The 26,810-nt window shown below is 42.6% G+C and overlaps 1 protein-coding gene across 9 annotated transcripts in view; it reads right to left on the bottom strand.

The window, feature by feature from the left end:
- ADGRG2 (adhesion G protein-coupled receptor G2) overlaps positions 1-26,810 on the bottom strand; it is a 135,079-nt gene that overhangs the window by 65,327 nt on the left and 42,942 nt on the right. For 7 of the 9 annotated variants that reach the window (XM_044234411.1, XM_044234414.1, XM_044234407.1 and 4 more), the window contains exons 2-3: positions 22,024-22,070; positions 8,511-8,629 (exon numbers count right to left, since the gene is read on the bottom strand). In XM_044234411.1, the coding sequence (XP_044090346.1) occupies positions 8,511-8,628 (118 nt within the window). In that variant the 5' untranslated portion in view covers position 8,629; positions 22,024-22,070. Of the gene's footprint in view, positions 1-8,510; positions 8,630-22,023; positions 22,079-25,145; positions 25,179-26,810 lie in introns of those variants that run through there. The other 2 variants (XM_044234409.1, XM_044234408.1) reach the window with 2 other exon arrangements.

The following is a 26,810-nucleotide window of genomic DNA, read 5'->3' as shown; positions in this document are numbered from 1 at the left end:
TCCAGAGATATAAATGTCGAGATATGGCCCTATACAGCAGAACTTTCTGCCATGATGGAAATATTCTACATCTGTACTGTCCAGTTCAGCAACCACCAGCCCCCTGTGACCACTGAGCACTTAAAATGCGGCTAGTGTGACTGAGGAACTGAATTTTTATTTCATTTCATTTTAATTAATTTAAGTTTAACAGCCACATGTGCCACCTAGTGCGATCATATAGGACAGTGCAGGTCCAGAGGAAGAACTGTTTCTCCTTGAGTCTCACCTGAAGAGTGGAGAAATTTTTCCTAAAAGTCCCCCAGCAGCTTTTCCCATGTGTCTTTATTGGTCAAAAGGGAGTCACATGGCCACTCTTAAATCAAGCTGGCAAGAACAGCATTTCCATAGTTGGCTTAGAATAATCAGGATTTACTCCTGAGTCACGTGGAAAGGGGTAAGCACCCTATGAAGCCAGGGCTTGGCCAAACAAGTAAAAAGCAAGGAATGGTTGTCATATAAATGATCAGTAGTATGTGCTGCACCACTTCTGTTGGGTCTAGATCGGGGATCTGTAAACTACAGCCCATGGGCCAAAGCCTGCCTTCCAACCGAGTCTGTAGCAGAAGCTGTATTGGTGCCAAGCCACGCCTATTTACATATTGCCGATGGCCGCTTTGCCTACCCCAACAGAGCTGAGTAGTTGCCACAGAGACTGTGTATGGCCGATGAATCCAAAAATATTTATTATCTGGCCTTCGTGGAAAATGTTTGCCAACCCCTGCTCCAAAAAGACATTCCTTCTGATTAAAATCACCATTGTTAAGGATCTTGGCTACAAGAGTCAATTGGCCAAAAGCAAGCACATTGTACGGGCTGGAATAGAGGACAGAGATCTGGTGAGCTGCTTTCAGGAGCTTGATACTTTATCTTGCTGAGTAACTTTGAAAGTTACTCCATTGCTTTAAGCTTCAATCTTCTCATCAGCAAAGTGGGGGATAATACAACATTCTTCGCCTACCCAAGTGGGGACGCAGGGAGATGATCTACACGCAGGCACTCTGTAAGTCCTAACAAGAGGCACTGGACTTTTCCATGAAGGGCAAGGCAAGGATAGCACCAGTGACCCGTTGATTGACCAGTCAGCAAAAGCCACTTCTGGAACTTTTATCAATTTAGCAAACAAAGAGATACACTGGCTTCTCTGTAACTTGAAGAGCCTCTGAAATCAAATTATGTTTAAAAAAAAAAAAAGTGGTTTAAAAAAGTATTTTCAATTGTTTCCAATTTCACATTAAGAATTTTGAATAGGAGGGGCGCCTAGATGGCTCAGTTGGTTAAGCGTCCAACGAGTTCAGCTCGGGTCAGGATCTCAGGGTCCTGGGACAGAGCTCCGCATCGGGCTCTGCGCTCAGCAGGGAGTCTGCTAGAGGATCTTTGTCCTTCTCTCCCCTCCCCCCAAATAAATAAAAGAAATTTTTTAAAAAAATTTTGAATAGGATTGCAGTCGTAAAATGGAATGGCAGAGTGGTTCTCACTTTGAAGCAGACCCCAAGGGTCTCTGGTCACCCAGGATAATAAATTAGGAATCCAAAGCCTCTCCCTGCTGAGTAATTGAACTCACAGAATGTGAGGTGTGAAGGAATCCTAATAGGCAATCAGCTGAGCCCCTTCATCATATGGAGGCGAGGAAGCCATTCTTATCTAGCCAACCGACAGCCTTCTCTGAGGTCTATGCAAAATGTTAGAGGAGTAACGGATGTTGTATAAGAAATCACTGGGTCCAGATGAGGGTATTGCTGGTGATGTAAGTAAGCTGAAGGCAGAGACCCGCATTTTAGAGTATCTCTAGGCTTTACACTAGAGTCAAAAATCAAAGCGAGTCAAACAACCAGTTTATTGAGCACGTACTATGTGCTGGACTATGGAGGATACCGAGAGGAAAGGGTTGTCCCCCTTACCCTCAAGGACCTGACTAAGTATTTCTTCATACCTGAAAAGATAAAACCAGGAGGAGGAGCGGAATTCAGGTTATGATGATCACCTTCAACAATCCCTAGCAGAGTGTCCTAACACATCTTAGTATGTATTCGTTTTAGAGTTAGTTTAAAATTTATAAATAGAATTTAGATGTACAAAGAATAGCAACAATAAACAAACACATTAAAAAGAAACTACCTGAGCTTCCACGTTATTTTGCAGCCTCCACTCCAGAGGTACAGGAAAGGGATCCCTAGACCCAATGATTTAAGGTGGCTCTTTCATTTGCTCTGAAACGATCTCCAGCTAAATCAATGTCTTTTGGATAAATGCACCATCTCTGTTTTGCCTCGTCTTCCATCTGGTAGTCAAGATGGCTTCCAGGTTGGGAATGGGGCGCTAGTTTCCTTCTAGCAGCAGGGAGAAGGGGTCCAGCTCTGTGAGCCCACCCTGTGTTGAACACTGGGTTCTCAATGGCCTCTCCAGAGATCTCCCTCCCCCTGTGGGGTTCCTGAGCATCCAGCTGGCATCCACCGCTGAAGACTATGCCCACTGGCCCCCATGGTCTATGCTCTCAGTAGCCCACCCTGGCCTGGGGGTCCCTCTCTTGCTGACTCAGGTCTCCTCAGTTCTCACCTCTGAGTGTCTGTCACATCCTTCATCAGACCCCTAGTCTAAATTGTCGACACCATCGCTTTTGAAGCCATGTCCTTGCTCCTGGCTCACAATACAGTCACCCACGAGGAGCGTGAGGGCCACTTAGAATCCATCCCCTGTCCACAAGAGACAAGAAAGACTTGAAAAAGACACCATCTCCAGTCTTCTCCCTGCCTAGACACACTATGCCGCCATCTTTCATCTGTACCATGGCCTCCCTGTTGATGTACAGGCTGCTGTGAGTTCTGACCAGGAGTTCTAAGTGCTAAGTGGGACACAATGTCCTCTGCTTTCAGTTTCCTCCTCAACCTACTTAGAGCCTCTACCATTCCCCGTCAGCACTTTGATCTGTCAGGGAAAGAGTCAGGGTCTACTAGCAGTGACCTCATGCCTGTGTGGGGGTAGTGGGAACTGGGGAGGCTGTAAGACTGGCTGAGCATCAGGTCAGTGTCATGGTATTCATAATTTCATTTGCACAGACAGAAAGTTGAGAGAGAAAGAGTGCACACGTGGTTTGGTACTGGAGGACAAAATCACACAAGACAGGTTCCCTGTCTTTCAGGAGTGTTACAGTCTACCCTTCTACTGCTTTACCATGGGCTGCACAAGGAAGAACAAAGACTTGGATGGACAAAGCATGAGCGTGTAAGAGGAAACAAGAGAGTGAGGCCTTGGGAGACAGGAATTACAGAGGAGTCTATCACTGGAAATGCCTGTGGCACAGAAAGATCTAGGTCCAGACCAGAGAGAAGGTTGGGGGATTATAGCTCATGAGCTCACCAAACTGGCTCAAATGTGTAATTGTTTCCAAATGGGGAAAGACAACTCTACAAGGATGAAATTATAACCATCTTCCACTATTGTGTCATCTCACCCTCTGGAAAATAGTTGTACCTAAAAGAAGACCTCCTTCAAAGCCAAAAAGGGGGGGGGGCGCTTGGGTGGCTCAGTGGGTTAAAGCCTCTACCTTCAGCTCAGGTCATGATCCCAGGGTCCTGGGATCGAGTCCCGCATTGGGCTCTCTGCTCAGCAGGGAGCCTGCTTCCTCCTGTCTCTCGCCTGCCTCTCTGCCTACTTGTGATCTCTGTCTGTCAAATAAATAAATAAACAAAATCTTTTAAAAAGTAAAGAAAAAAGGCATTGGCACAGGCCAGGAGAGCTAGAGGCTAGAGAGAAGTATAGTCGCCAATCGAAGCTCATGTGGGCTTCTGGTAGACCAAGAATGATTCCCTCACGCATTGCCAAATTACACAACTGAAAGTATTAAGGTCTAAGAGTTCTCTCTGTTGGCCAGTGGCCTAACAAGAGAGTGTCAGACCTACCTCTCCTACTGTCAAGAGCTACTGAGTCATCTCTTGGGCTTCCAGGGTAAAGCTACTGTGTTTGCAGTCCCGATCCCCCAGAGTCTGGGGAATGGCTGTTCTCTAGCAGCACAGCCCGGCTCCTTTTCTATCTTCTCCCCTAGCCTCAGTGACCTGTTCATTCAGTCTTCAGACACCTACCAGGCAGCCTGGTTGAGTATGAACACAGCAAGCTATGTGCTGAAGGGAATCCTCTGAGCTGTGAGACTCTGCACAAATTACTTCATCTATTTGACCCTCCCTTTCTTCATTGTAAACTGAGACTAAAATTATCTATCCTGATGCGTTTTTGTGAGGATTAAATGAGATGCTATACAGCAAGCACTTAGCAGGGTGTGGCCCAGAGCAAGTTCCCTGTCCTCATTACGTTTCCTCCCATCCGTTCCCCATCCGCCTCACAAACCCTCCTTCTGCCTTCTCACCTGGCACTGACAATGTGCTGAAAGGACCTGTGATGCAAAAAGGAAATGCCTAACGCTGTAACAGAAGGGTTCAAGAATAAAAAGACATGGATAAAGAGAAAAAGGAGCCCCGAGGAGAGAGATTTCTTTCTTCTGAAGAGATCAGGACAGGTTTTATAGAGGTAGCAATATGGGGCTGGACCTTGGACAGTTCATTTGGTTCCAAGTGGGGAGACCCCAGAAAGCAGAGGGAGGGAGTAGGGAAGTAAGATAGGGAAGCGAGTAAAGCCAATAATGGGTACATTAATGAGTGGATTACTACTGGGGGGCAAGTGGGGCACAACCCAACTATCTACTAGATGAGTAGAACACAGCCCACCAAGGGACGAGGAAGCTGGCATTGGTCAACACCGACTCTCATCCCTCACTCTCTTGGAGTGTTAACTCCCTGGCACTTCTGGCTTGTTCCAAGGACAGGCCATGCTCCGTCGTATAGGCACAGATCATCTGCAATCAGAGGGACATGGGAGCCATCAGCACGCAGGCACTTTCCGGTTTACCTGCCCCATTTTCATCGCTCTTAAATATATTTTTTCACATGGGACGCCTGGGTGGCGCAGTTGGTTGGACGACTGCCTCCGGCTCAGGGCGTGATCCTGGAGTCCCGGGATCGAGTCCCACATCAGGCTCCCAGCTCCATGCCCATGGAGTCTGCTTCGCTCTCTGACCTTCTCCTCGCTCATTCTCTCTCTCATTGTCTCTCTCTCTCAAATAAATAAAAAAAATAAAAAAATATATATATTTTTTCACAAAGACTTATTTCTCCCGAGCTGCTTTCATTTTGATGACTTTTTTCCCCTTATGTTTCACTTTCCTTCCTCAGCTACCCCCACGGTGGAAAATGCACTGGAACGTGAGACTGAAGATCTAGTATCTAGTCTGACTCCACCATTTCCCAACCCATCACGCCCCTGGAGACATTTAGTCATTTCATTTCTGCTCTGCTGATCCCACAGTGATGTTTTCATGCCCCAAGAAGATGACGTGCGAGCACAGTTGACAATAACATCACAGAACCACAGCAGACTCTATACCCCGAGATAGTTATCTAGAGAAGTTTTCTCTCCCTACTTCTGCCTTCTGCCCACTGTGGTCTTTGAAGACCACTGCAGGCAGTGGTCTTCAAAGTGTAGTCTCCGGGTCCGTCACAATAGCACCTGGGAGCTTCTTAGAAATGTCCATTCTCAGGACCAGCCCTATACCTAATGAATCCTCTCGGGGAGGGACCCAGAAATCTGTGTTTTAACAAGCCCTCCAGGGGATTCTTATATTTTGAGAACTGATGTTTTCAGAGCTTGAGAACTCTGGTTTGCAGGTTATGACCACAAAATTCGGAGCTGGCTACAAATTCCAGTCAGCCACTGCCTTGAACAACTTACTTATCTCTCTGAGACTCAGTTTCTCGACCTGGAAAATGAGGCTAACTTTAGGACCTCTCCTTCACAGATGTGGTTGAGAAGCTGAAGAGAGTGAGTATGTGTAAAGCAGGAGGGACCCGGCCCATCATAAGCAGTCAGGACACATTTGACTCTTATCACTTCTTTTTGTAAAGTATTGTGGCTTCTTGACAGGCCCTGGTACCTGCCTTTTGAAGGACTGTCAATTGGGTTTTAACCTGTTGGGAAGTTTTCCATTTAGTTCGTGTGTGTCTGTTTTGTTTACATATCATTGCTGACTGTCAGTAGGTATTTGCTTTATCCAAAGATTCCTTGATCCTGCCACTCTCCTCCAAGTAAGAAAGGCATTTCTCTGTGTGTCCTTGATAATTCTTCTTAAATAACATTCCTGGTGAGGATTCTTACCCTTTGGATAGCATTGTATTTTTTTTGGCAGTTGGTATCTAGAGATTTTGCTGCCAGGATATCTGGCCTTTTTGCTGCCTTCCTAACTTTTCTCTGTATTTCGTTCTAAAGATCCTCTCTTGTGAAAACCATGCTGCTTCATTTGGCTGATTCTCTACCTCCCTTAACGCTTCCATGCAGAAGTACCTTCAATGGGTGCTTTTAAAAACAAACAAACACCAGAAATAGACCCTCACATATGTCGTTAATTGATTTCTGACAAAGGTGCCAAGACGACTCAATGGGGAAAGGATAGTCTTTTCAACAAATAACACTGTGAAAAGTGGATGTCCACACGTAAAATAATGAGGCTGGGGGGCGCCTGGGTGGCTCAGTGGGTTAAAGCCTCTGCCTTTGGCTCAGGTCATGATCTCAGGGTCCTGGTATCAAGCCCCGCATCAGGCTCTCTGCTCAACAGGGAGTCTGCTTCCCTCCTCTCTCTCTGCCTGCCTCTCTGTCTGCTTGTGATCTCTGTCTGTCAAATAAATAAATAAAATATTAAAAAAAAAAAAAAAAAAGAATGTTGCTGGGCCCTTACCTCACACCATATACAAAAATGAACTCAAAATGCATCAAAGCACCTGACCACAAGAGCTAAAACTCTAGAACTCTTTGAAGAAAATGTGGGAGAAGTCTTCATGACATCAGATTTGGCAATGGTTTCTTGGATAAGACAGGAAAAGCACAGGCAAAAAAGTAAAAACAGATAACTTGGACTTCTTCAAACATAAAAACTTTGGTGCGTCAAAGCGCACTATTAAGATAGTGAAAAGACAACACAAAATTGGAGAAAATATTTGCAAATCACATTATCTGGTAAAGGATTTAATATATCCAGAATATATAAAGAACTCATAAACTCAACAACAACAACAAAAACACCCAAACAACCCAATTCGAAAATAGGCCAAAGGTGTGAGTAGACACATCTCTAAAAAAAAGACAAACATGTCCAATAAGTCCATGAAAGATGCTCCACAACATTAATCATTAAGGAAATGTAAATCAAAACCACTGCGAGGTACCAATTCACACCCATTATCAAAACAACCGAAAATAAGAAGTCTTGGTGAGGGGCACCTGGGTGGCTCAGTGGGTTCAAGCCTCTGCCCTCAACTCAGGTCATGATCCCAGGATCCTGGAATGGAGTCCCACATTGGGCTCTCTGCTCAGCAGGAAGCCTGCCTCTCTGCCTACTTGTGATCTCTGTTTGTCAAATAAATAAATAAAATCTTTAAAAAAAAAAAAAGAAGAAGAAGAAGAAGTCGTCTTGGTGAGAAACTGGAATCCTTGTGCCCTGCTGGTAGGATATAAAATGGTGCTGCCGTTGTGGGAAACAGTGTGGCAGATCCTCAAGAAGTGAACCACTGAGTCACCATGGGATCTAGCAATTCCACTCCCAGGCATATGTGCCCAAAAGAACTGAAAGCACGGACTTGAACTTGTACTTGTACACCAATATCCACAGCAGCATTATTTACAATAGCCAAAAGGTGGAAATACCTCAAACATTTTTCAACACTGAATGGATAAACAAAATGTGGTCTCTGTACTCAACGGAGTATTATTCAGCCTAAAAAAGGAATGAAATGCTGATATATACTGTAACATGGATGAACCCTAAAAACATGCCAAGTTTAAGAAGCCAGACACAAGGGGCGCCTGGGTGGCTCAGTGGTTTAAGCCTCTGCCTTCAGCTCAGGTCATGATCTCAGGGTCCTGGGATCGAGCCCCACATCGGGCTCTCTGCTTAGCAGGGAGCCTGCTTCCCCCTCTCTCTCTGCCTGCCTCTCTGCCTACTTGTGATCTCTCTCTATCAAATAAATAAATAAAAATCTTAAAAAAAAAAAAAAAAAAAAGAAGCCAGACACAAAAGGACAAATACTGTATGATTCCACTTACATGAGGTACCTGGAATGGCAAATTCATAAAGACAGAAAGTAGAGAGTCTACCACGGACTAGGGGGAAGAAGGAATGGGGAGCTACCGTGTAACATGTACAGAGTTTCTATTTGAGATGATGAAATCTCCTAGAAATGGGTAGTGGTGATAGTTGTACAAAATTGGGGATATATTTAATGCCAACAGTTCAATGGCGAAAATGGTAAGTTTTGTGTTATGTTTATTTCACAGTGTTAAAAAAAAATCCTAAATAAATACCTGTACACAGAGATAAAACAGGGGAAAGAATGAAAAAAAAAACAAGACAAGACAAAATGCAGGCACCTTACCTTCTAAGGATGTAACCAGGATAACATGAAGACAAATGATGATAAGAAATATCTTGAACAGCGGTAAAACTTCTTCAGGTCTGCCAACATGGCCACACTGTCTGCCATAGAAAAACATCCTGGAATAAAATAAGGGCAAACATATCATCATGGCACGCCATAATCACAACACAGCAAAACCCAAGAGGTCAGTCACTTTACCAAGGCAACCTGCACTCCTGCTTCCTTTAAAATTACTCTGGTTCCAGAGAACTGGCAATGCCAGATGGGACACGGGTGTTTACTAAAAGCAAAACCTCTTTTATTATAGGAGGACCACCCAGTGAGGTATCATATTACATTGAACATTATTTAAAAAAAAAAAAAACAGAAACAGACTCACATATACAAAGAACGAATTAGCGGTTTCCAAAAGAGGAGACAGGCAAAACAGGTGGCAGGGGTTAAGAGGTACAAACTTCCAGTTAGAAAACAAGTAAGTCACAGGGATGAAAAGTACGGCATCAAAAATACAGTCAGTAAGATGGCATTAAATTCATCTGACATCTGATGGCAACTATGCTTATCGTGGTGAGCATTTCGTAACATACAGAATTGTCAAACTGCTTTGCTGTACGCCTGAAACTAATGTAATGCTGTATGTCAACTATCACTTAAAATTAAATTCTTTAAAAAGATAAGCAAGGGGGCACCTGGGTGGCTCCATGGGTTGAGCCTCTGCCTTTGGCTCGGGTCATGATCTCAGGGTCCTGAGATCGAGCGCTGAATCGGGCTTTCTGCTCGGCGGGGAGCCTGCTTCCCACCCCCCCACACTCTGCCTGTCTCTACCTACTTGTGATCTCTCTCTCTTGCTGTCAAATAAATAAATAACTTTAATAAATAAATAAATAAAAATAAATAAAAAGATAAGCAAGGTGGTCCCTGTGAATTTACGGAAAACACCAATAAACGCAAAATATCAAGAGAAGAAATGAAAAACGTGAACGCTGCACATATAATTATTACCACTATATAAAGCCTGGTTCAAAACTATGCTAAGAATCAGAAGGCCTCAGAGAATCCCATAAATCATTCTACTCCTGTTTCTGTCTTATTCTGCAGAAGAATTTCCTCTTTATCACACACAAATCCATTATCATTGCTTGATCTTGAGTGGTCAGGACAACAGAGTCAACATTTTTTAAAAAGCAAAGTTCACATCAAAACTGAATTTCAAAGCCCCATTTGCTATTCATGGATTCATTCATCCAACAAATATTTCTTGAGAGGCAATTAAAAAAAAATGAGGAGGGAGCCCGGAACCCAGACAGAATGGCAAATCCTGAAGCTGTGTCTGTTCCTCTCACGGTGGAGAACTGGCCAACAGAGCCCCAGGACAGGCAGTCAGCACCAGCAGCAGTGGCTGGCACGGGATGCCAAGGGAGGACAAGCCAGCCAGGAAATCACAATCAGCCCACGGGTGCAGGCACAAGCATGAGGAAGGGAGACCCCACGAAGCAGGCTCCCCCTGCACAGCCCCAGGGCGAGCGGCCACGGCAGACCAGGCTGTATGTTTTCAGCTGGCAGAACTCCTGACCACAGAGCACCCACGAACCCAGCCATCACTGCGGCTTCTGCCAGCCTCAGAACGATCAAGTGCGCATGCCCAGTGGCGAAGACGAGCGAGCAGGCGCTGCCAGGTTCTGGCTCTGCCATGCAATGTCTGAGTGACTTGGGACAAGTTCTTTCCAATGGCCAGGATTCCCCATCTAGCAAACCGTGACAACAGCACCAACCAGAGTGTGTTGCTGTGGTGAGTAAGCCCTGTGAAGCCACTGTGAACGCTAGCTGTACTCTTCCCTCCTTCGGTAGACAGTCTTTTGCACCCAGCAAGTGCAGGGTAGAACAGAGCAGGGACTATGGGGACAAGGGCACGGGAAGATGGGGATAAAATACAATTTCTCAACCTCAATGAAAAACTGGCAAACTTTAAGGATCCTATAACTTAACAGCCATCTCCAGTACCATCACCTGGGAATTCTTTCCTTGGATGTGTCGTGATAATGTCTTAGGCAGGAGGTAAGTCCTTCTCCTTCCAAAGAGGGCTTCTTTTTTCTCAATCAATAAACTGTATTATATACTGTATTATATATTAATAATACACTACGTTAATAAGTTATCACATGCCTCTGGTTTGGCTCTCCTCTTCAGCACTTTTATTCTCTGTTCATAATGGCGGATTATTGACCCTCCCAAATGAGTCACTCAAACCAGAATGCAAAGATGTAACAATGTCTCTGGAGGAAAGTGTAAGCGTCTGCTACAGCTACATACCACAATATTGATGAATCTCCGAGACATAAAGTCAGAGAAAGCAGCCAGACATGAAAGCATAGTGCACAGAATTCCATTCATACGAGGTATAAAAGCAGACAAAACCAATTGATGGAGCGAAGAGTAGGGAGAGTGGTTATCCTTGGAAGGGGGGCGCCTGGGTGTCTCAGTGGGTTAGGCCTCTGCCTTCGGCTCAGGTCGTGATCGCATGGTCCTGGGATCAAATAAAATCTTTAAGAATAATAATAATAATTAGAAGGGGGCACGAAGGGGTTTCTGAGGTACAGGTAACATTCTGTGTGCCGGTTCCACAGGTGTGTTTGGTTCCTGAAACTCATCTTATTATACAAGTGAGTGTATGCCACAAGAAGTTTCATTTAAAAGTTTAAAACCCAATCTATTTTTTTATTTCTGAACTCAGTTCCCCCTCCAAAAGCACTGTTATTTTTTTGTTAAATCTATATCTACTGAACCAGACCTCTACAAACAAAAATAAAAACAAAAACCAAATAAACAAACAAAATAAACCTCTCTCCTATACAAACGCCTTGACTCAACTCTACCTGGAATTTGCAGAACTGATTTAGAAGACTGACTGTACACGTACCTAATTTTAGATCTGGAAAGAGTATCAGAGCAGTTTAGCTTTGAAAAGGAACTCAGAATTCACCCAGCTTCAAACCCTCATTCTTCAAACCCTCATTCTACACATGAAGGAAGAGGTCCAACGTGCTCCAAGAGATGGGTCAAGGTCATTTGGCTGTTTGGTGGGACTCCTACTCTTTCTACCAGGCCACAATACTGGCCTCCTGAGAATGTGTCTCCTTAGGAGTAAACCTCTAAGTCCATCAGGGGAAATCAATCAACATATTCAAAATGCTATTATATAATATCAAAATTTCTGCGAACTCATTCTTAAGCTTTGCTAACTCCTAGGGCAAGACTTCCTGAGTAGTATATAAGATATGGTCAAAGTTAAATTAGTCACAGTATACAGTGACTGGTTATTATGTGCTGTAACTTGGGCCTCTGATCAAAATAAACCATGCCTTTTCACTGAAGAGAGCTTGTACTCAACTCCCAAATGAGAGGAGGAAAGGCCAGAATGAAGGGCGATGCAAGCAGTCATCTTGGAAAGAGAGTATGGATCAAGAAGGACTTACTACAAACCAGGAGCCACTGACCTTTAGGTTATCAAGCCTGACGTGTCTTTCCTTAAGACTGAGGGGTGCCTGGGTGGCTCAGCTGGTTGGACGACTGCCTTGGGCTCAGGTCATGATCGCGGAGTCCAGGATCGAGACCGCATTGGGCTCCCAGTTCCATGGGGAGTCTGCTTCTCCCTCTGACCTTCTCCCCTCTCATGTTCTCTCACTGTCTCTCTCAAATAAATAAATAGGGCGCCTGGGTGGCTCAGTGGGTTAAGCCGCTGCCTTCAGCTCAGGTCATGATCTCAGGGTCCTGGGATCGTGCCCCACATCGGGCTCTCTGCTCAGCGGGGAGCCTCCTTCCCCCTCTCTCTCTGCCTGCCTCTCTGCCTACTTGTGATCTCTGTCTGTCAAATAAATAAATAAAATCTTAAATAAATAAATAAATAAAATCTTTAAAAAAAAAAAAGACTGAATATATATTTCCTAATAGGAGAAGTTTTATGGTATTTAAAATAATGCAGCTCCCACTGCTTCTATATAAGCTAGAGGACATCCTGCTAAGCCTTAAAGTCCTACCATCACTGATCAAAGAGAGAGGTCAGTGGATTTTGTTGAAAGCCTTATTCATTATCCATGAAAGTCATTTCTACCTTTCTGAGCTGGAAATTTTCCTCACTTTCCAGGGTAACTTGGGTTAGCTCAATGCTCACCAGGTTATCAAGAAAGAGGACTTAAACAGCCATTGATTCTTAGCAAATTTCCAAGGTGCTGAGGATGGTTGGTAAAATCACATCAATTACAAAGAAAACCATCTGCAAGCCTTTGAACAGTAAAGCCTAGCCCTTGATGCTACACAACCACTCACAGAAGATTTTCCCAAGGTTCATCATGGCTCTGGGCCCCCTTTTATGGTTGTAAGCTCTGATGTACCTGGCAGCCTCTGGGGTTGTATGGCACACAAGCAACACACACAAGCAACACGACTGTAGTCCATGGCCTTGCTTGTAACCCTCCAAGAAGCTGCTCTAGATCTCTTCAATTTCTTTAAATATACTACCACTTATCATATTTTTAAAGACACATAGGTCATCAGTGCAAACTTGAATGGCAATACACAATATATTTATCATTATCTAAATACAGAATAATTAAAGAATAATTTAAAAGGGGGGATAATAGCATGGTATCACTTCAGGGCAGGTCTGGGTAAAGGTTATTATCTATTACCTCTGATTAACTGGCATAATTTGATTATACCAGGGCGGCTGGGATATATGCAATGATAGATATTTTTGACCAAAGTAATAAGGTGTGGTAATTGTTCCCTCAGTCTCATAGAAAACTTTATGATTGAGACATTTACACTGAGTCTAAGTGTTGGTTAACCAGACTTGCACAAAGGGAAATTTAAAAAGGAGGTACTGAAGAGGTTCTCAGTGCAAATAAAACAATTGACTTAGATCATTCAACTGTCAAAGAAGTCAGAGAATCCCAAGGTTGCTTTTTTTTTCCCCCTGGAATCTCTGGCCATGTGTTTGACTATTCTAAAAAAGGAATCCAGAAACTGTTAGTAAAAGCATAATTAAATTTTTTGCATAATTAAATTTTACTTGAACTCTACTAAAAGACCCTGATAATGCAAACACCTCAGAAAAAAAATTTCTTCAGTGTTCCAAGAATATGTTGGGTTCAGTTATTCAGACCAAACCTTCTGCTGAAGACAATCAAAAATTGCAAGTGAAATATTAAGAACATTTTCTTACATATATCAAAGAGCTGACAAGATAGAAAAGAATCACCAGGCCAAAGGTAAAGTAAAGCAGGAACTCAGGGAGGTAATATAAACAAAGGAACCACTTATGCCTGAGGTAATGGGCCTAATGAAGTAAACGTAAACCTCAGATATAAATACAAAAGAAAAGTTCAGAGACATGGAGGAAAAAAAAATACAAGGTCTAACATACACTTAAAATTCAAAAAGGAGGGGGCACCTGGGTGGCTCAGTGGGTTAAAGCCTCTGCCTTCAGCTCAGGTCATGATCCCAGGGTCCTGGGATCGAGCCCCACATTGGGCTCTCTGCTCAGCGGGGAGCCTTCTCTCTCTGCCTGCCTCTCTGCCTACTTGTAATATCTGTCTGTCAAATAAATAAATAAATAAATAAATCTTTAAAGAAAAAAAATTTCAAGGAGGGATGCCCAGGTGGCTCAGTCGGTTAAACGTCTGCCTTCAGCTCAGGTCATGATTCCAGGGTCCTGCAATCGAGCCCCGCACTGGGCTCCCTGCTCAGCAAGGAGCCTGCTTCTCCCTCTGCCTGCTGCTCCTCTTGCTTCTGCTCTTTCTCTCTCTCCCTCTTTAACAAATAAATTTTTTTTTTTAAGATTTTATTTATTTATTTGTCAGAGGGAGAGGGAGAGAGAGCGAGCACAGGCAGACAGAATGGCAGGCAGAGGCAGAGGGAGAAGCAGGCTACCTGCTGAGCAAGGAGCCCGATGTGGGACTCGATCCCAGGATGCTGGGATCATGACCTGAGCCGAAGGCAGCTGCTTAACCAACTGAGCCACCCAGGCGTCCCAACAAATAAATTTTTTTTTAAAATTTTTTTTAATTCAAAAAGGAAGAAAGTGTCAGGTTTGAAATGGAATGACTGAATAACCCCAAACTGGTGAAAACCATCTATACACAGATTTAAGAAACCTAAAGACTCTCTACAATAAATAAGGGGAAATCTACACCTAGACACAAAATAGTGAAACTGAAGAAAACCAAAGACGAAGAGAAAACCTTACAAGTAGCCAGAGAGAACAAGACAGTTAACCTTCAAAGAAGCACATGATAGACTAATAGCTATCTTCTCAGAATCAACAGTGGAAGCCAGAAGACATACAAAAACTGTGGTATTGTTCAGTAACTGCAAATCCTCCCTAAGAAAATCCTGAAAGATGTACTCAGGCAAAAGATGTAAGCTCTGAGATGCAAAAAGGAATGAAGAACAAAGAAAGTGATTCGCCTGTGACCAGTCCTATCCTTAACATTTGTGATATACAGGTTAAGAGTTTAAAAGGAGGCCCAGGGGTACCCAAAAATGTTTTAAATAAAAAATAAATAAATAGGGGCACCTGGGTGGCTCAGTGGGTTAAAGCCGCTGCCTCCGGCTCAGGTCATGATCCCAGGGTCCTGGGATCGAGCCCCACATCGGGCTCTCTGCTCGGCAGGGAGCCTGCTTCTTCCTCTCTCTCTGCCTGCCTCTCTGCCTACTTGTGATCTCTGCCTGTCAAATAAATAAATAAAATCTTTAAATAAATAAATAAAAGAAGGTACAATTTGCCCTTATTCTTCCACTAAGACTCCATCTCAAAATACAAGACGTTTTGTGCACAAGCATGTGGACAGCCAGCCTGTACATCCAAACCACCCTCTCTCCCTGCAAGCAGCTACCCCTTGGTCATCATTTAGTTCTAAAGGTGATGACACCTGCAGCATGACTTGCCTGTGGGGAAGAGGCCTGCTCAGGTCCTAGAAATAGGCATACAATGCCTGAGTAGGGAATTACAGGATCCCAGGGTCCCATAGCAAGATCTAGGAGTAAGGGTTGGGGGCAGAGTGAGGCAGGTTCCAGGTGGGCATCATTTCTTTGTGTCACAAACTTCTCACCCTTAAAGAAGGGTATGACTAGAGAAAGGCCAGAGAGAGGACCTCTAAAGCATGAGACACAGGCCAAAGGCCCCAACTGCCAGAGCTAAGGGTGGCACTCTATACTGGGCAATTCAAACTAATGTGTTTTTTTTTAAATTATCTAATTTTATTAAATTCAATTAATATATAGTATATCATTAGTGTCAGATATAGAATTCAGTTACTCATCAGTTGCATAGAACACCCAGTGCTTATTACATCATGTGCCATCCTTAATGCCTATCACCCAGTTACCCCATCCCGAAGACCTACCTGGGTCCCTCCCCTCTAGAAAACCTCAGTTTGTTTCCTATTAAGAGTCTCTCATGGTTTCTCTCCCTCTCTGATTTCATCTTGTTTTATTTTTTCCTCTCTTCCCCTTACGATCCTGTTTTGTTTCTTAAATTCCACATGAGTGAGATCATATAATTGTCTTGCTCAGACTGAATTATTTTACTTAGCATAACAAATGAATGTTGATTACATAAAACATTAATAATAATAATATCTTGCACGGATAAGTGAGATATAACAAAAATGACAACTATATTATTTACATATACATCATATAATATAGGAAAAAAAAATATATATATATATATCTCAATTAGGAAACGAAATTAAGAAATTGAAGTCTTCCAAAGTCCTTATATTAGAGGAGTCTAAAGGTATGGATTATCTATAGACATTGAAAAGTTGGGTAGACATTGTGATTTTTATAGCAGATACTAAAAAATAGAAGTGGGATATGTAACTTCCTAATACGTGGAGGGGGAGGGTGTTTAGAATATTCAGTCAATTTGAAAGGAGGCTCCAAAAGCGAGAAAAAGAAACAAAAATGATTAGGAAGAATAGAAGGTGGTAAATGTAAACACACATGAAAAAATGATTCATTAAATATAAACAGACTAAATGATTCAATAAAAAGGCAACGATCATCAGACTGGGAAAAAAAAAAAAAGCAAAATCCAAATATGCTATTTATAAAGACACACCTACAACATAATGATACAGTAAGTTTGAAAGTAAAAGGATGGGAAAGAGTAGCTGCACCAGCTTGCATTCCCACCAACAGTGTAGGAGGGTTCCCCTTTCTCCACATCCTCGCCAACATCTGTCATTTCCTGACTTGTCAAGTTTAGCCATTCTGACTGGTGTGAGGTGGTATCTCACTGTGGTTTTGATTTGTATTTCCCTGATGCCGAGTGATGTTGAGCACTTTTTCATGTGTCTGTTGGCCATCTGGATGTCTTCTTTGCCAAAATGTCTATTCATGTCTTCTGCCCATTTCTTGATTGGATTATTTGTTCTTTGGGTGTTGAGTTTGGTAAGTTCTTTAAAGATTTTGGATACTAGCCCTTTATCTGATATGTTATTTGCGAATATCTTCTCCCATTCTGTCAGTTGTCTTTTGGTTTTGTTGATTGTTTCCTTTGTTGTCCAAAAGCTTTTGATCTTGGTTCCTCAAAAAGTTGAAAATAGAGGTATCCTATGACACAGCAATCGCACGACTGGGTATTTACCCTGAAGATACAAAAGTAGTGATCCAAAGGGGCACGTGCACCCAAATATTTATAGAAGCAATCTCCAAAATAGCCAAACTATGGAAAGAACCTAGATGTCCATCAACAGATGAATGAATAAAGAAGATGGGTGTGTGTGTGTGTGTGTGTGTGTGTGTATACACACACACACACACACACACACAATGGAATACTATGCAGCCATCAAAAGAAATGATATCATGCCATTTGCAACAACATGGATAGAACTAGAGGGTATTACACTGAACGAAATAAGTCAATCCGAGAAAGACAATTATCATATGATCTACCTGATATGAGGAATTTGAGAGGCAGGATGGGGGGTTTGGGGAGTAGAGAGGGAAAAAATGAAACAAGATGGGATCAAGAGGGAGACAAACCATAAGAGACTCTTAATCTCACAAAACAAACTGAGGGTTGCTGGGGGGAGGGGGGCCATAGAGAAAGTGGCTGGGTGATGGACATTGGGGAGGGTATGTGCTATCGTGAGTGCTATGAAATGTGTAAGCCTGATGATTCACAGACCTGCACCCCTGGGGCAAATAATACATTAATGTTAATTAAAATAATTAATTTTTATACACTTTTTAAAAAGGATGGGAAAGATATGCAATGTCAATACTAATCAAAAGAAAATATGTTTAAACTAATATCAGACAAATTATACTTAAAGCAAAAAGCATTACCTGTAAATATAATGGTTCATTCATAAAAGTTCAACAGGAAGATGACAAATTAATATCTCTATCATCAACTGGTAAAACTCATATAAGAATGTCACTAAGGATATAGAATATTTGAATGACACATTTAACCAACCTGACCTAGAGATCAGGCATAAACCCTCCATTCCACTTGGGAGTGCTTATTAAAACCAAGTCATACAACAAGTCTCAAAAATGTTTTACAGAATTAGAGAAGGAAAAAGGAGCATGTTCTCTGACCACAAGATAATTTAACCACAATAAAAAGGTAAATTTTTATTTAACCATTTACATTTAGAAGAAGTCATAACATATATTAAAACATGTTTGACTTGATCAATAATAAAGACTGTATTTCAAAGCATGTAGGATAGAACTAAAGATCTTTAGAGTGAAATTTACGTTTTAAATGCATACATTAGAGGAGTGTCTGGCTGGCTCAGTCAGTAGAGCATGTAACTCTTGATCTTGGAGTTGGGAGTTGTGGGTTTGAGCCCCACATTGGGCTGAGATTAGTTAAAAATAAAATCTCTTAGGAGTGCCTGGGTAAGCAACGGACTCTTGATTTTAGCTCCAGTCATTATCTCAGGGTCATACGATGGATGGAGCCCCGTGTAGGGTTCCACACTCAAAGGGAGTGTGCTAGAGATTATCTCCCTCTGTCTCTGCCCCTACTCACCCAACCCACATCTACTCACTCAACCCCACCCCTACTCACCCAACCCCACCCCTACTCATTCTCTCTCTCAAGATAAATAAAATCTTTACAAAAATAAAAAGGAAATAATAAAGACAAAAGCATAAAATAAGGATATAGAAAAAGCAAAATAAAAGTTATTAACATTGTCAAGGGTGTTCTTTGGAGAGACAATTCTGGCAAAACTAAGAGGAGGGGAGGAGGAGGGGAAGGGGGAGGAAAAGAGAGAGAGTCCCAGCAATTAACCAATGGAAAGAATTTAAAAAGCAACATAAATGAAAATGCTATAAGCATACAAGATAAAAGGATCTTAGGGATAACTTTATTCAATAATTTTGAAAATCTAGATAGAAATGGGTAAATCCCTATGCAAAACATAAAACTTAACCAAAAAGGAATCAAGAAGAAATCCTGAACAGGAATGGATGTATAATCATTAAAAGTCTCAAAAATTTTCCCAAAGACAAAGGAAAGTCCAGTCCCAGATGTTTTCACTGGTGATTCCATCAAATATTTAAAAAACAGGCATTCCAATCTCACAAAAACTCAAAGAATAGGGAAAGAAAGCACAACCTAACTCATTTTTACCAGCTAGGATAAAACCTGTGCCAAAACCTGACAAGTAAAATCCTCACATTTTACCCATTTTATAAATCAAATGAAACTACAGGAGTCTCTGGAATGCCCACAGAAATGTCTAGCAGCAATTTCAAATCTTGTAAACGGGGGTAATGTGAATAAATATAGGACAAAAGGGACCATTCCGAACCTCAGCAACAAAATTTTTTGAAGATGAAGTCACCAAGAACTAAAGCCAGCAGCGCTGTACTAAGAGAATGACATCTCATATGCCCCAAAAAGCCCATGTCCTAACGACAAGACAAACTGGGTTAAGTGGTAAGTGCTGCATATGAACTCCAAAATGGCAGCTTTGTGTATCATTTGTCATAGCACAAGGTCAGGTCAACAGGGAACCATCCAGCATGATGGTAGTATGAAGCTTTCATGTCTCTGGAAGCAAATGGAAGGACCTGATTTGTTTGGTCTTTGCAGGGCAAAATGATTTTCTTAATAAGCATTAAGTGCTTTCTAATGCAGGGGTGGGGAAAGCTTTATTCAATAAAACAAGAAAATCAATATCAGATGTGCAAGATTAGAAATAAATCATGCACTTAAAGTAAACAAATACTCACAAAACTCTGTGGAAGGTCTGATATTTTCCAACTCCATCACTCATGTCCAAACTCCTCTCCTGTCCTACCTGCAATCGACCAGCCTCTTAATTCCCCAGTGTGTAAATACTCAAGGCCAAGCGAAAGCCCGCTTCGTCTCTCCCCTCATTCTTCAGGCTCCTTTCCCAGTGCATGGTAAATATGCTGGATAAGAACATGCCTGGTAGAGCCATCTGCCTGCCTTCAAACCCAGGCTCTACCACTGACAGTGTAACTTTCATCTGTTCCTTACGCTCTCTGGATCATCTAAAAATTGGAGGTCACGAGAGCATCTACCTCATAGGGTTCTGCAGAAATGAAAGAAAGTACTATAATGAAGATCTTAGTATAGTCTGCAAGTGCTGGGTGTTCTTACAAGCAGAATTGTAAGACAAGATTACAAGTATACTCTGGTGCTAAATGTAAACAGATTTGAGAATTATTTCCCACATTTATTCACCTAGTTGACGAAACTGTGTTGAGGTTGTGTTACATGCAAGGTACTATACTTGGAACTTAGGATACAATGAACAAGACAGGTATCTTTCCTGCCCTCGAGAACTTACAGCCACTATGTCCTTAGATTCATTGGTCATTGGTGTAGCCAAATAAATAGTGACTTTTTTTTAGCTTTTTAACTTCATGGTCCACGAGACTCAACTCGGCCTAAAAACAAAACCAAGGCACAGGAACACAGTATCCTCGCCTCTATGGACTTAGTCTCCACCTCACCCCTAGCCAGCAGCATGCAACTCCACCCACAGCAAGCACTCAAAAAAGATTTTTTTTAATTGATTTGGTCTGGAATCTCTTGCTGCAGGATAATTCCATCAATATGTAGAGGAGAAAAATAGGAAACTCCTTAAAAGCATCCTCAAGGTGGTGATCTACACTGGGGGATGGGGACAGGGATGGGGCAGAAGTACATCGTTTGTGAAATTAGAAGATCATATTGGATGAAAAGTGAGGTATAAAGAAAAGCAAACTGCCCACCAATATTCTGTGCCCTTCCTTGCTTTTGTCATTGCATCATGTCAACTCTTTTTTTTTTAAGATTTTATTTATTTATTTGACATAGAGAGGGAGAGATCACAAGTAGGCAGAGAGGCAGGCAGAGAGAGAGGAGGAAGCACACTCCCCGCTGAGCAGAGAGCCCGATGCAGAGGCTTGCACCCACTGAGCCACCCAGGTGCCCGTACCATGTCAACTCTGGCTTCAAGTCCCAGCTTGACCATTTACTAGCTGCGTGACACTGCTCTGATATTTTAACCTTACCTATAATAATAATAACGTGTTGACAAATAACTATGTTGTCATTTATCATTTAAATTATGATAGGATTCTTATAATTTGTATTAATTGCAATAACTACTTGCATTGGTTACCAGATTTCTATTGTTTATACCAGTTAAGTCCAGAAATAGCCAATATTTATGAGTCTCAAAGGAAAGAGGAAGTATAAGTTAGTAGTGGTTTAAAAATTTCTGTGTAGAAGAAGAGTTGGGAGCAGAAATATGGTTAGAAGCAGCCTTTAGAAGCTGCAGAGGCACATCATTTTAGGTAAAAAAGAGACCATTCAGGGGCGCCTGGGTGGCTCAGTCAATTAAGTGTCTGCCTTTGGCTCAGGTCATGATCCCAGGGTCCTGGGATCGAGCCCTGTCAGGCTCTCTGCTCAGCAGGAAGCCTGCTTTTCCCTCTTCCCCTGTCTGCCACTCCCCCTGCTTGTGCTCTCTCTCTCTCTCTCAAATGAATAAATAAAATCTTTTAAAAAAAGAACCCAAATGTGTTAAAAAAAAAAAGAGAGAGAGAGAGAGTTAAATAGTCCATTTCAAAGCATGAGAAAAGCTGTTGGAGACAGGGAAGCCAGTCGAGGGAGAAAGAAGGAAAGAGGAAGAGTGAAACCAAATCCCAAGGAGTTCTCTGGAAACGATCACTTTCCTTCCCCAGATTTTACTGCACTTCAAAATGTATAACCATTTCTGAAAGTTCTTAAACAATGGGATTAGCAAGAAGAAATGGGTCCATGATCGTATCGCCAAGGAAAAGAAATGTCTAAAGAAGAAAGAAGGCTCCAATAGTTGTGAGGAGTGCTACACAAAATGAAACAAAACATACAGCGGTTAAGGGGATAGGGATTTAAAAGAAAGAGATGGGGGGGGCGACAACCAAACATGTTACTGTTACATTATCATGTTAAAAAAAAAAAAAAAAAAGCTTCACTCACCTGCAGCAGGAAATTCAAAAGAGAAGATGGAGAGACTCTGTACAAATCTGAAAATGAGAAAAAGAAAATTAGATTAATGGAAAGTGGCCCTTCTTGGTACCATAATGCTTCAAGCTACTGTCAGCCTGTTGACTGTGGCCCGCAGACCCTCCTGCTAGGTACGAGGACTTGAACGTGGAAGCAGAGGTAAGAACAGAAATGGAGGAAGCAAACCCTGCTCCTCAGGAACTCATTTTAAACTGGAAGACCAGTCTGAAGCCGGTGTCGGGGCTGACAGTGTTTGTGTTTTAGGAGCGTGTACCACTGCTCAGTCTCAGCGCGTTCACAGCACGGCAGCGACACTGGACAGTGCAATGATCAGATCTGGGGACGAGGGAGACCATTTGAGAGACCATGCTTTGTTAGACACTTCTACATGGTTTGGGGACTTAACTTCCCTCGAACCTAAACGCCTTGATAGCAACAATCGAGTCATTTATGTCTCTTATGCCCCTAAAACCAGAGGCAGAATTCTTTCTCCACAGAGGTGACAAATAAATAACTCTAATGAGTGTTAAGTTTGGCTCAGAGTTGCAAGGGGATGGTGGGGGTACCGGCATGACAAGAGTGAGGGGCAAGGCGGGTGCATACTGGTGAAAGGGAACACCCCGCCCACCAGAGGAGGAGCACATTGCTGACAACCCGACTTGGATCTTTCAGAATATTCCACTGTGCTTTACTTCGAAACCGAAACACTGGCATAGCTATTGACTCGAAGAGGACAGTCCCATCACACAATGGTATCCCCTAATGTGAAATACAGACGTAACAATTTTCAAATCAAGACTTGCGAAAGAAAACAGTCCATAGTTGATTTTGGAACGAAATGACCTACTTTTGGCTTCAGTCAATAGACAGAAGGTCAGTTCTCAAGGAGGAATCTAAGATATGAATTCAAAGAAGAAATAAGTCATGATGAGTTTCTACTGATCATGATAGGTCCTTTTCTTTTTTTTTTTTTTTTTAAGATTATTTATTTCAGAGAGAGCATGAGACAGAACATGAGGAAGGAGGCAAAGGGAGAGGCAGGAGCTGAATCCCTCCTGAGCAGGGAGCTGGGACATAGGGCCTGATCCCAGGACCCTGGGACCATGACCTGAGAAGAAGGCAGATGCTCAACCCACGGAGCCACCTAGACACCCTCATAAGTTCTTTACAAAAAAAAAAAAAGTTCTTGGGACATCTGAGTGGCTCAGTTGGAGTATGTGACTCTTGATTTTGGGGTTGTAAGCTTAATCCCCACACTGGGTGTAGAAAGTACTTAAACATAAAATCTTTTAAAAAGTTCTTAATAAAGCCTGATATGTCAGAAAAACTTCATTAACCAATGTTTAAAGAAGACAAAAATGAAGGCCAACCAAGTTGTCCTGTCCTAGGATGAACAAATTACAAACACATGGCCCAAAGCTCAATGTGGAACGAATGTAGGATTAACAACTGAAAAACATCCAAATTATCAAAGATACAAATTGATTGTGACTTGAGTATGGAAATAATTTCACTTCATATTTGTGCAAACAAAGATTTTCTACCTAGGGATTTTTGATGAAATTTCACACCTCAAACACATTACTTTTTCAAAACCTGACAGCCACAATGAAGCACACTTCATGGTTCCTGGTCACCAAGTTTATTAATAAACAACACGAGGCTCTCTTTGCTCCTCTGGAGTACTTTCAGGTAGAAAAAGAAGTCAAACCACAATGAAATTTGTTTTGCCCACTGGATAAAGAAATGTAAAAGGCTACTAATATCCAAAGCTATAGAGCATGTGGGGAAATGAACATTCACATACACTGTTGGTGGAAACATCAGCTTTAGGGTACCCGGGGGGGGGGGGTCAGTTGGTTAAGCATCTGCCTTCAGCTCAGGTCATGATTCCGGGGTTCTAGGATCAAGACCCACATCAGGCTCCCTGCTCGGTGGGGAGTCTGTTTCTCCCTCTCCCTCTGCCGCTCCCTCTGCTCGTGCTCTCACACTTGTTCTGTCAAATAAATAAATAAAATCTTTAAAAAGAAGAAGAAAGAACAGAACAGAACAGAACAGAAACCTCAACCTTGAGAGAATAGTCTGGGTTTTGAAATGTTAGGTGTGCATACCTTTTGATCCAGAAATTATTCCAGAAGTTGTGTCCCCACTGAAATACACACCAAAAAAGCTATAATTGCAGCTTTGTATGACTGGGGAAAAAAACCCAAGTCTCCATCAGTAGATGAATAGTTAAATAAATGATGGTCCATCCATATTGTGGACCATTATGCAATGCTTAAGAAAATGAAGTTGATCTACATGTACTGACATAGAGATTGTGAATACATGTAAGCCAAAAGAAAAAAATCAAGTTTCTTAATAATACGTATAACAAGATCTGTTAAGAAACAAGCAAAGCTGTACAAATGCATGCCAGTGTATGTAATGACAAGTAAGAATGCACACAAAAAAGGAAGGAAATCCACGAGTCTCCACAAAAAGCGAGAGGGGGGGTGGTTGGAGGTTTGGGGGGGTTTGATATGAAGCCCAAGAGAACACAAGACACATATCTGTGTATTTACTTGTGCAATTAAATATATTTGTTCTAGCAAAGAAAAGCATTAGTCAGAAAGAGGGCCAAGCCATCCAGGTTCTCCAAAAAGAGCTCCCCCGTTGAGGTCAGAAGGAAACTAACTAGGAGGTAAAGCCATCCCTGGCTCAGCGGGAGGCCATCTCCCCTGGCCCTGCCCTAATCCAATTAGAAAGGCCCCAATGAAAGCTCAAAGCCTTCTGGTCACAGAGCCAAGAAACCAGGTTCCTGGCTGGGGAGCAGGAACTCACTTGAGCAAGTTGTGGAAAAGAATGTCAAAAGCAATGATGTGCAATGCCTGATGGACAAAGAGGCCTACACTTAATGAAAAAGCTCCAGCCCCTCGGATCCCTCCTGGGCACTGTCACCACACACGCACCATCCTTTATCTCCCACAGAAATTAAACAGGAATCAGGACCCAAAAAGCGCCCGCCTCCAGGAACAAAACATCAGTGACTCCAATGTTTGGGCTTCTTACATCATTGAAAGGAAAGGGCAAGTCGCAGAAGGAACGGTATCGACTTACGTAAGACATGGCACAGAACAGAGAAATTGCTCAGAGGAGAACAGCAAATTCACCAATTGCTAGGATTAACTGAAACCTCCCCCAGTTGCAGACTGCCCCAAACCATGACATCAGGGAGGCTGGAAAGGCATCCAACTTCCTCTATTTATCAAGCTGGCTAAAAGCCAGGGTAATACCAGAGTGAGCGGAGGGGGGATAAAGGGCAAGCAGACTGTACAAGTGGTTTGGGTGGGAAGTAAATGGTCTCTGTGTGCAGTTCAAGCCTTGCTCCCCAAGAACCAGGACTCTTGTGCTTGGACACTCTTCAGAGGCCCTGGTGCTGGCCACAGGGCCCAAGCATCCTGGGGATAATCAGCAGAACAGGCCAAGTACACAGGTAATGGCCAGCCAGCCCCAGGCAGTTATACTCCTGCCCTCTGGGGTAATACAATGCTGGTCCAAAAATGAATTTTTTAAAAAAGACAAAAAACTCAAAAAAATAAAACAAAAAGCAAATGCTGATGACATATAGCATCCTGAAAGACTTAGCACTATATCTGAAGCCTAATGATTAACGAGTGGCCCAGACTGAGGGGCAGAGTTGCCGACAGTTCCTGGTGTTCACACCACCCTGGAAGAAACAACCAGAGAACAAAGAGGCTTTGATAATTTGGGAACAAGGGCAGAAAGAAACAAAGAGAACCTTCTCCATGCTAGTAGGAAAAGCAAATTGCGTGGATAGAGATGATGGTGAAGGTTAGGCTTGCGGGCATATACAGGAGAAAGTCAGGGATATACAAGTTCTTGACTGTAAAGTAGTACGCATTACCCTCAAGGAACAAACAGGAATGATTCTAGAACTTTCTGGTGGCCCCACTGCTAGTCAGACCCAACCTAATAAGATCTTTAGCTACACAGACTGATGTGTTCCATTCTGGATGCCACCATTTGGCTTTGGGAAACTCTAAAGATACTTCATTCAGTGAACATTTACTGAACGCCTACTACATGCCCATAACAGGGCCAATCCGTATGGCTGTGCAGCCTGCGCCGTGGCCAAGAGAATCAACAAAGCCTGAATCCAGAATGTCGAGTTTTCTGGAAGTGCCATATGAACAGCTGTGGGCTCTGTCACAGACACTGCAGGAGCTCTGAGGAAGGGCAGTAAACCAGTGCAGGGAAATGGATCCAGGAGCATTTCCTCAAAGAGGTAACAGTCACGCTGCATCCCAAAGGATACACAATGCCCTTTATGTGATGAAATGGGAAAGAGCATTCCAGAGAAAAAAATAGCTTAAACCAAGACACAGAGCCAACAACCGGCATGGAGTGGGCAGGACTTGGAATCCATTGGATATGGGTGAAGCATGAAGAGCGAAGCAGAGAGGATGGCCAGGAAGGACCAGGAGAGATGGAGAGAAAAGCAATGGAATGTATTAAAAATATAATCTGGCCAGGCTGCAGAAAAGTTATACTGCACATCCACGTGGAGGTTGTGGTGAATTATAAAAACAGCTGCTAAGTACACCGGGCCCTCACAGAAAGAAAATGGCGGCGAGGTGTTCTCCAGCTCTATCATGGTCAGAGAGGATGTTGAAAAGGTGGCTTAAACTATAACCATAGACGTAAGATAAGCAGGAGGAAGAAAGTCCTCGTATTGATCACTGTTCTATTGTAGAAGT

The sequence above is a fragment of the Neovison vison genome, chromosome X (assembly GCF_020171115.1).
Source record: "Neovison vison isolate M4711 chromosome X, ASM_NN_V1, whole genome shotgun sequence".
Taxonomy (NCBI): Eukaryota; Metazoa; Chordata; class Mammalia; order Carnivora; family Mustelidae; genus Neogale; species Neogale vison.
The sequence above is the reverse complement of the archived record's forward strand: the minus strand, read 5'-3'. Positions and strand labels throughout refer to the sequence as shown.